The sequence below is a fragment of the Myotis brandtii genome, unplaced genomic scaffold (genome assembly GCF_000412655.1).
Source record: "Myotis brandtii unplaced genomic scaffold, ASM41265v1 scaffold1327, whole genome shotgun sequence".
Classification (NCBI taxonomy): domain Eukaryota; kingdom Metazoa; phylum Chordata; class Mammalia; order Chiroptera; family Vespertilionidae; genus Myotis; species Myotis brandtii.
This window is the reverse complement of record NW_005354705.1, coordinates 542,179-552,382: the sequence shown is the minus strand read 5'-3', so window position 1 is coordinate 552,382 and position 10,204 is coordinate 542,179. Positions and strand designations below refer to the sequence as shown.

General features: G+C 48.0%; 2 protein-coding genes across 5 annotated transcripts in view; one reads left to right on the top strand and one right to left on the bottom strand.

The window, feature by feature from the left end:
- TAF15 (TAF15 RNA polymerase II, TATA box binding protein (TBP)-associated factor, 68kDa) overlaps window positions 1–264 on the bottom strand; it is a 38,090-nt gene extending 37,826 nt beyond the window's left edge. For all 4 annotated transcript variants that reach the window (XM_014534760.1, XM_014534761.1, XM_014534763.1 and 1 more), the window contains exon 1: window positions 137–264. In XM_014534760.1, the coding sequence (XP_014390246.1) occupies window positions 137–143 (7 nt within the window). In that variant the 5' untranslated portion in view covers window positions 144–264. The remainder of the gene's footprint in view (window positions 1–136) is intronic.
- Window positions 265–9,881: 9,617 nt separating this feature from the next.
- The window catches only part of MMP28 (matrix metallopeptidase 28), a 25,422-nt gene continuing 25,099 nt past the window's right edge, over window positions 9,882–10,204 (top strand). The window contains exon 1 of the mRNA XM_014534767.1: window positions 9,882–10,076. Coding sequence (XP_014390253.1) covers window positions 9,882–10,076 — 195 coding nt within the window. The remainder of the gene's footprint in view (window positions 10,077–10,204) is intronic.

Sequence of the window (10,204 nt, the reverse complement as noted above, 5' to 3'; positions counted from 1 at the left end):
GCCTCCGCGCCCCCACCCCCCAGCCTCCCTCAGGGCCGGAGGCTTTTCCTCGGGGCCCTCCGGTGGGCGGGAAGATGGCCCAACCCTGCAAAACCCCTTCTCGCCGCTGCCGCTGCTCGCTGAAAGAATCACCTACCCGACATGACTAACGGCCGCGGCGCCGAGCCCCCACAGCCCGCCGAGAACAAGGAATACGAAAGCCAGGCGGCACAGCGGCCGAAGCGGTACTGAGGGCAGAGCGGCGGGGTGAGCCCGACTGCGGGGCCTCGGCAGCCAATCAGAAGACGGTGGGCGGTACCACCGCGTCACGGCCGGAGGGGAGATTCTGTACTAGTACTAACCTCCAAACTCTGAGGACTTCGGAATCCCTATCTGTTCTCCCCTCCTCGGACCATACCATTATTGAGAGGGAATTGAGGAGAACGTACCAATGCAGCAATCAGGCGGGGGGAAGGAAGCTGAACCTGCTCTCTCTGTCCTAATTTACAGTCCTGTTTCCTACTCTACTGGGTCTGATAGAATTTGAGGTTAGGAAGCGAAAGAGGGGAGACCTTGTAAACACAGGTCGTTTGGTTAGAAATGGACTTTCTTCCCCTAAATTTTCGAATGGTATGCCCTAAGTCGCACCGCTGGGGCTGCAGACTGCTTGAGCCGCCTGGGGGCGTTCTGAGTCTACGAGCTCGGAGACGGAGAGTCGTGACCAGTTCAGGTACCTAATCGCCTCCCCGTTTGTCCTAGCTAGCTTGTCAAGTAAAAAACAGACTACAAGGTAATACTGAAACAAGCGTGTGCATTCAAACGAAAAATCACACACAGACTGGACTCTGAAAAAAAAAAAAGGAACAGACTGCACTCTGAGGATGAGGCGGGATGGGGTGCAGAGCTTTAGTCTTCAGTGCTATTGTAATACCTAACTCTCATGGTCAGGCACCTTACATTAGCTCATTTAATTCTCGCAACAGGCTGATGAAATGTTATCTCCATGAAACAGAAGATGGAGCAGAATTCACTTGCTCTAGGTCACACAGCAAGGAAATGGCCAGCGTGAAACTGAATCCTCGTCACCAGATACCACTGTCTGTGGGTTCAGCCCTGAGGCTGTGCTGCCTCAAGGGAACTAGAACTCTAGGGTGTGAGACAAAACTGTGAACGCCCAGTGGACACGCAAGGACGTTTTCCCCGAGGGGGCAAGGTGACATCCGAGGCAAACCAGAGGTGGTGAGAAGTTGACCACATGGGGGAAAGTGCTTTGGACTGCATAGTTGCAAAACAAGTAAGTCAGTATGTTCAGAGTTGGCCCGCGAAGGTAGAATGGTAGGAGATGAGGCCAGAAACGTAGCTGAGACCTTGTAAAGTACATGAGAGTCTGTGCTTTACCTTGAAGGCAGCGGGAACCCCTCACCTGGGGATTTCCAGAGAGAGTGGACGGGAGGGAGGAGGGGGAGAGAAAGAGAAAAACAAACATAAAGGTGAGAGAGACAGGTGGATTCATTGCCTCCTACACGTGCCCCTACCAGGGCTGCAACCCAGGTACATGCCTTTTTTTAAATATTTTATTGATTTTTTACAGAGAGGAAGGGAGAGGGATAGAGAGTTAGAAACATCGATGAGAGAGAAACATCGATCAGCTGCCTCCTGCACATTCCCTACTGGGGATGTGCCCACAACCAAGGTACATGCCCTTGACTGGAATCGAGCCTGGGACCCTTCAGTCCGCAGGCCGACGCTCTATCCACTGAGCCAAACCAGTTAGGGCCCAGGTACATGCCTTTGACTGGGAATCGAACCTACGACCCTTCGGTCTGCAGGTCCGATGCTCTAACTACTGAGTCAAACCAGCCAGGGTGAGACTTGGGACTTTTTTAAAGGATAAGAATATAGAAAGTATTGCTCATCATCAATTCTTTAAGTCTGTGCCACCATTCATCAATGTATTTATTCATTCATGCATGCATGCATTCTTCACTCAATTGCCATCTCATGATGACTGCTAGGTGTTAGGTCCTGGAAGGCCCTGGAGATAGAAAAATAGGAAGCACCGCAGCCCCTGCCCTTCAGGAATTGCAGTCTCCTAACAGGGACAGTATAAACGTGTTATTCAATCCACTACTAAACATACTCGAATTGGAGGTGCTCTGAAAACACAAAGGAAGGGCATTTAGGGGACCGAAGGGTGGAGGGTGGAATGGTCGAGGCGGTATTAAGGGAGACTTCCTGCAGGAGATACCTCCCAAACTGAGCTTTGAAGAAAGAGCAGGAATTCACCAGGGGGTGTATATCAGGAACAGCTTGCTCCACATGCAAAAGGCTGTATTTGCACAGACTAAGAGGGAGCAAAGTTCTGGGAATTGCAAGTGGATTAGTCTGGCTGTTCTGCAGAGTTGCAGGGATGGGGAGTGATTATAAATGAAGTGAAAGAAGTAGGCAGAAGCCACAGCTTGAAGAGCCTTATGTGCCTTGTGAAGGATTTCGGATATTAAATTTCAAACAATGGGGAACCTCTGAGGAATCTAATCAAATGAGTGGCATTTAGTGTTCTATATTCATTCTCTCTTTTAATCTTCTGGATGCCCCATGAAATATAGGTATTGCTGTTATCCGCATTCTGTAGACGAGAACACTGAAGGTGGAATTCTTTAGTTCACACAGCCAATTAAGGACAGAAGCAGAGCTCGAATCTAGGCCTTTGAACCAAGGGCAGTGTTCTTTTTACAATATCCCTGGTCTCCCAAACTTGAAACAGGGAACTCCTCCCAGGTCTGCACTGCTTTAGCGCTTCTTTCCAAGGGTCCTGCTCTACCACAAAGGGACTCACAGATTGAATCCCGTGCCCTCCTGCCTTTCAAGCTTTTGCCTAGGGATGATTATCTGCAACATAATTCACCCAGTCATTCTTTTTAAAAATATATATATTTTTATTGATTTCAAAGATGAAGGAAGAGGTAGAGAGAGATAGAAACATCAATGATGAGAGAGAATCATCAATCAGCTGCCTGCTACAACCTCCCCTCCCCCACTGGGGATCAAACCTGCAACCTGGGCATGGGCCCTGACCAGGAATCAAACCGTGCAGCCGGGCCACCCAGTCATTCTTCACACTACAAGATCCTGCTCCCTCTACCATGCTGGCCTTAGTCTGCATATTTAGGGGAGACAGCACGTACATTTTACACATCAGCGTTAGGAGGATGTATTTGTGAAGGTCTCGGTACTGGGCCTGTTTGCCCCTGGTCTAGCCCTCAAGTCCTCACATGGAGACCTGACCCTGCAGCTCCATTTCCGTTTCAGAGATTCCTTCAGGCAGTACCTTCCCACTAGAATCAGTCAATGGGTGTCCTATTGGGCAAGAAGTTGGTAGAAGAAAATGAGGAACCAGGGTTATTTCTCCCTACCCCTCTCTGCCATGGGGGAAGGGGTGTGGTGTAGGGTCTCAGGCAGCAGCTGTCTTGTCCAAGGCTCCAGTTTCCATCTTAGACTCTGGCTACTGGACTCCAGGAACCTTACTCCTCCCTTCATTCCCCCAGCCTATGGCTGGTAGAGGCCTCTAGCTATTGTTTTAAAAACAAACAAACAAATAACAGGGCAAAATAGAGTCACTTTTGCTAAACCACAGCACCAAACCAAAGCTTTATAACAAACTTAATTGCAATTTCAGCCTCTCCCAGGGGTGGAATTTTAAACCAATCAGTCTGGAATTTCCTGATCCACACTAGTGAGGCAATCTGCCCCATAAGCCCTCTGCCTTCCTCTAGGGCAGCAGTTTTTAAGATTTTTAACTGGTGTGCCACAAGAATTTTTTAAACATGCAATACCTGACTATTTAGTCAGCGCACTAACCTCTTTTTCCTTAGATTGTCAAATAAAAAAATAACAACAGCCAACACAACAATAGCCATCTGATGTGAACGAATCAAAATTTTACCTTTTTGTCAGATCAGAAAAAAATATTTATTTTTTTATTGTGCCCAGAATTTTAGTAATTAGTTTATGTGTGCCATGAGATGGAAAAGTTGAAAAGCCCTGCTCTAGGGTATGGCATCTTTGTCTGAAATAATCCACTCTTAATTTAGTCCCCTCTTCTTTCTTCCTATAAAAACCCACTATTTTGTATAACTCATCTGAGCACCCATCTGGTGATTCATCAATTGCTTAATAAAGCCAATTAGATCTTCAAATTTACTGTTAAATTTTGTTCTTTAACACTGTTGATAATTTTTGCGTTGCCTTCATTCCCTAGTTGGCTTTCCAATCCTTCGATTATTGCAGTAGAGCCTTGCAGGACCCTCTGAGAACTGTGGATTGACTTAGAGCGAGAAGGGAAGCCATTAGAGGGAGCCATTTAGCAGAGGCCTTTCAGGAACTGGCCTGTGTTACCAGGATTACTCTGGCTGCCGTCTTGAGAATAGACTGTAGGGGACAGGAGAGGAAGCAGGCAGCGGTAATTGCTCTTACCAGAGTGAAAAAGAGACCACAATGACTTTTGCCTCTCTTGTGGAAAGCCTGTGGAATTCACAGTTGTACCACATAATCCCAGGCTTGCCTACCTGACTAGAGGCCAATTTGTTCTCTAGTCCGGTCGCCTAGTTCATCTCTGAACCTCTCAGTGCCTCACACAGTGCCTGAAACAGGAGGCACCAAAAAGAAGGAGGAGGAGGAGGACCTTGTATTTAATTAATGAATAAATAAATGGGGGAAATGGCATGACTTGTCTCTCTCACTTGTCTGTAAACTCCTCAAGCTCAAAGGCCTTATCTAGGACTTTCCTAGTCTCCCAAGTGCTTGGTGAGTGTCTGTTGAAAAGCCGACAGCTGTTCTGTGCCAGGTGCCACAGGCAGTAGTAGCCATCACCACCCTCCACGTGGTGCCTCTCGCTGCTCCCCCAGCCTTCCTAGAGAGCAAGCCTCCCGCGAACATTACCCTGAGGCTCCACTTTGGCAGGGGAAGGCGCCTTGTAAATGACTGGGCTACTCCTCCTCTGGACAGTGGCAGGCACTTCCTGTTTGGGGTGGAAAGGAAGCAGACAATTTCCTGTTAGCAGGTCTTTTGAGCAAAGCAGGGGAGTCTGAGCAGGGCCTGGCCCAGCCTTTCAGGCCAGATGCCTGGCGGAGAGATAGCCTTTATGTGGAAGGGAAGTGGGGCACAGTGCCAGATTGGCCAGGCTTTTATTATGCTCCTAGCAAGTCCCCTGGGTCCTGGTGGGAGTAAAAAACAAACCAGAAGAGACTGACACCCTGCAAACTGCGATGAGGGTTAGGGGAGATGGGACTGGTGTTAGCCAAAGAGAGCTGCCTGGTGAGGAGGTGCTCATGTGACTCCTGGGGCAGGCTTGTGTACAGAGTCCATGTGAGCACTCTCGAGTGTGAACCTGTGTAAAGAATATATGTGTGAGCCCTGGCAGGTGGCTCAGTTGGTGAGAGCACCCTCCCGATACACCAAGGTTGCAGGTTTGATCCCCAGTCGGGGCACATACAAGAATCAACCAATGAATGCAGAAATAAGTGGAACAACAAATCAATGCTTCTCTCTCTCTAAAATCAATCAATAGAAAAAAAAAGAATACGTGTGTGTGTGTGTTTCTAAGCACCCAATACCCAGCACTTGATAGGATTTAACGTTTATTAACTATCTAGCTTGTTCTCCACAGAAAACCGGGGTACTAGAAAAGGCAGGAATTATTGTTGTCCCATTTTAAGAAGGCAAAAATTCAAACCCAGTTCTGTCTTGTTCTACATTTCTTGCTTTTTCTAGTTGCATATGAGCATGTGTGTGTGTGTGTGTGTGTGTGTGTACAGGGAGGGAGGGAGGGAGGGAGGTATACTTGTGAATGTGATCCAGACTGATGACACCACATCCACATGTGCTAGAGAGGAAATTTCTGTTTCAGAGGCAGAAGTGATTGCTAGAAAATCAGGGCTTTAAGAATTGAATCACAGCTAAAAATGCACAGAGGTTATGGTCAATAATGAATCCAAATCATCACAGCTAAAATGCTCAAAACTCCGGGAAAAGCCTCCTTTCAGCTCTCCCAAGCTAATCTCATGTCCTCACGATTCCTCTTCTTATTCCTATTATTGTAGTTTTGGGAGGTTGATCATGCTGTTAGTGCCTTTCTCTGGAGTCCAGAATTCCTTCTGATAAAATCTGCTTTGTGTTCTGCACACTTCCTGGGGAGGAGGAAGGGGCAGAGACAAAGCGGATTGTTTCTCATGTTATGAAGAGAGAAACTGAGGCCCAGAGGGGCCTTGTCCAGGTCCGCACATCCTGCCTGATTCAAGAAGTCCTGGTCAGGAAGACGACTCATTGGCCAGCTGTTGCCTTCTGTCACAGAAGAAGGAATAGTCCAGGCAGCTGCCAGCCTGGGCAGGCAACATGCCCACGCCCTGGCTTGAGTTCCACAGAAGTCTGGTCCACTCTGGGAAAGCTGGGAGGCACTGTGGATCTGAACTAAGCCCAGTGCGGGGCGAGGGAGGGAGGGGAAGCAGCTCTCTTTGAAGAGGAAGTATGAGAGGACTGCCAGCCCTGCTGGGCCAGGAACCTGCCCAGCCAAGTTAGAGTGAGAAGGAAGGTGAGAGCCAGATCCTTGGAAAACCTAGTACTAGCTTCCTCTAGAACATTGCTATCTAGTATTTAGTGATTAAGTAGGTCTGGAGTAGGGCTCTAGAATCTGAATTTTTAATGTGTGCCTCTAGGTGATTCACTGCAGGTGATCCAAGAATCACATTTTATAAATTTGACTTGAGGAAAGATAGTATAGTGTCTAAGGGTGTGAGATCTGGACTTATTCTCCAGTTTTATACCCTGACTCCATTTCTAGATTTGTGACCTTGGACAGGTGTTATCTCTGTGTGCCTCAGTTTCCGCATCTTTAAGATAAGGATGCTGACACTAGTAGCTGTAAAGATTCGATGACAAAATCTGTGTCAAGCACACAGCACAGCACATACATGGCTCATGTTAATTTCTCAACAAGTATTTGCCATTATTATTTGCTCCAATTCCTCATTCCCATCCCCACCCCTCCCCCACCAGAGGAAGAAATAATAGTATTGGGTTGATACAGCGATTTGTCACCACAGTATTGTTTGGGATGTGGGTGATCTTTGGACTGTGCTTTGAGAATTCCTACTCCAAAGCCATTCTCCTCCTATCACTCTTCTGATACCCTGGCTGTGGACTGAGCTTCTTCGGTAAACCTATCCTGACTTTATCTTCCTGTCCTCCTTGATCCTTCTCTCATATGGCAAGCCACCTTCCTTCTCCGCCCCTTCGAAAGTTATTTGGCTCAGCATGTGTCCTAAGGTAACACCAAACAGCAAGTCAGTTGAGGGGCCACAGAGACCTCTAGATTCCTGAAGAAGATCACAGAATCTGTTGCTCTGGGACTTATGAGTAAGCCTCAGAGGCAGAAGGGAACAGAAGCTTCTGCTACCCAGGTTCTAACCATGGAAACATGCTGGGAAACAGACATCCTGTGCAAAGGCATGGTTGAAGGCCATGGGGAGTGTGTGGGCAAAGGAAGCTCTGTTCTGTACAAATTCTTGCGAGCACTTCCAACTCTGCATGGCATCTCCAAGTGACCATTAGCAGGAAGGGAATGGGGGAAGGAAGGATGGCATGAAATAATTCAACCAAGGACACAAAAGGAAAGCAGAGGAAGTCAACCTTCAAACACAGTAGTTGTGCTCGTTTTTGAAGTTCAGAGACCAAGTCTCACCTGGGATGCAGAGAAAAGCAGGGTCAGCTATCCGAAGTGTCTCCTCCCAGTCACTCAGCCCTCCTGAGACCATGGTTTCCTGCCTCAGGAAACCCCTAAAGCAGGGTCAGCTATCCGAAGTGTCTCCTCCCAGTCGCTCAGTCCTCCTGAGACCACTGTTTCCTGCCTCCCACTCTCCTAAGAGTGCAGCTGAAATAGAGAACTCCTGGGATGTGCTAGAGCAGTGGTTCTCAACCTTCCTAATGCCGCGACCCTTTAATACAGTTCCTCATGTTGTGGTGACCCCCAATTTCATTGTTACAAATTGAACATAATTAAAGCATAGCGATTAATCACAAAAACAATATGTAATTATATATGTGTTTTCCGATGGTCTTAGGTGACCCCTGTGAAAGGGTCGTTCAACCCCCAAAGGGGTCGCGACCCACAGGTTGAGAACCGCTGTGCTAGAGGAAGGGATGGAGACATTCTTCCTGAAGAAAAAATTGGCAAATCTGGGTTTGGCTCCAGCTTGGCCCACAATGTCCTTACCAACTGGTACTCCCTAGAACTCCCTGGCCCAACCCAAGTAGAATTGTATCTGGCCTATTAAAATCCACCTTATTGGTCAAGGGCACCATATATTATGTCATACCTGCAACCTTCTGACATCCTCCCCAACACACACACACACACACACACACACACACGCACATACACTCATCGAATAGAGTACACCAAGTTAAACTTGAATTTCAGATTAAATTTCTAGTTTATGTCCCAAATAGTGCATTGGCACATGCTTATGCTAAAACAATTACACGTCGTTCATCCGATAACTCAAGTTTAACTGTATTTTTATTTGCTAAATCTAGCAACCTTACCCAACTCACCTTCAGAATCTGCCTCCTCCAGGCTCACCACAGGACTTCACTGGAACCTGTGGCTTGTGTTGGTTTTAGCTGAGAATCTTCGTTACAGTCTAACCCGCTACACCGAAAGCTCTCGGAAGATAAGGCCCGGCCTTGTCCACAACCTCTGGCGCTCCCTTCCAGGAAAGGACTCTCCTTATAGAGTCTATAAGGAGAGTCCTTATATCTATCTATTAAATATAGATGCACACAGGGCATCTGTGGAGAGGGGATGGGCAAAGAAAAATCCATTCTCAACTCTAGGCCCCAGCGGAGTCCAGCACGGCGATGTGCCATTCAAAGGCGCCTTTTTCTCATTGGGCTGCCAGAGGAGCATCTGCTTCTAATTGGTTCGTCCAGGAGGAGTGCCCCCTTTTCATTGGTTGGTTGGGAAGTGGGTGGGGCCTATTTTAATTACTCCACCCACAGGAACGCCATTTTCGAGGAAGGTTGTCTAATCAAAGAGAGGCCTTTTAAAAATTCCTCCACCAGAGTGGCACCTTTTTCTAAATAACAAAACCATTCTATGTATTAATAAATTTTCTGAGGCCCTAAGCCTGAGGATAAGAGCACTTCATTACGTTTGTTTGGCACTTTATAGATTCCAGATTACTTTTACATCTATCAACTCATCTAATCCACACAATTCCGAGAGGTGGGCATCACTGTGTCCTTTGCATTTTACAGACTGAGACTAGGAGACAGTAACCTGCTTGCAGTTACTAAGGCAGATAATGAAGACAGTTTACTTTGGCTCAGCATGAGTTTAGCTAAAGCTTCCACGTGAATCATTTCATTCCACCTTTACTACCATTGTGTGGGATCCATAAAGCCAGGTACTTTCCACACATTCTCTCTTTTAACCTCCCTGCAACTCCAGAAACTAAATATCATTTGCTCTCATTTTACTGGTGAGGAAACTGACACTCCAAGTAGTTAAATCCTTTGCGAAAAGTCACCGTGCTTGCAAGCGACCATTTATCAAATGCGTACTTAATGCCAGCACGGTGCTGGGTTACTTGCAGGCGTTATTCTCTCATTAACTGCTCCCTACAATGACATGGTTCTGCCTGGTATTATTATCCCTGGTTAGTGATGAGAAAAATCAGTTCAGAGAAGGCTTGCCCAAGACCACACAGCCAGCAGGTAGGTTGAGGCAGGATTCACACTGCTAGCAAAAAAAGCAGATCTGGAACTCAAATTCTTCTGACCCCGCCCAAGGCTCCTTCCTTCACTCTCCGGGTCCTTGCTCCCTGCCAGCCTGGCTGAACCAATCAATGAGCCTCATCTACAAGTCAGGTAGCTCCGCCGGCCAGGAGAAGACCCTCTCACCCCGCCCTCCCCAGAGCGATCTGGCTCAACTCGAGGTGGCCGGCGAGAGAATGGGTCCGCGGGGCGCCAGCGGGCACCGGGCGAGGCCGTACAGCCTGCGGAGGAAACTTCAGAACCGCCCGTTCCAGCAGCCGAGTGGGGTGGGTGTGGCCGGAGTGCCGGGCTCCCGCCCCTCCTCCCTCCCTCCCTTCCTCCCTCGCCTTTTAGGTCTCGGGGCCCGCAACCCGCTGAGCAGACACCGCCGGAGCTGGACTACCTCCGGCTCCGG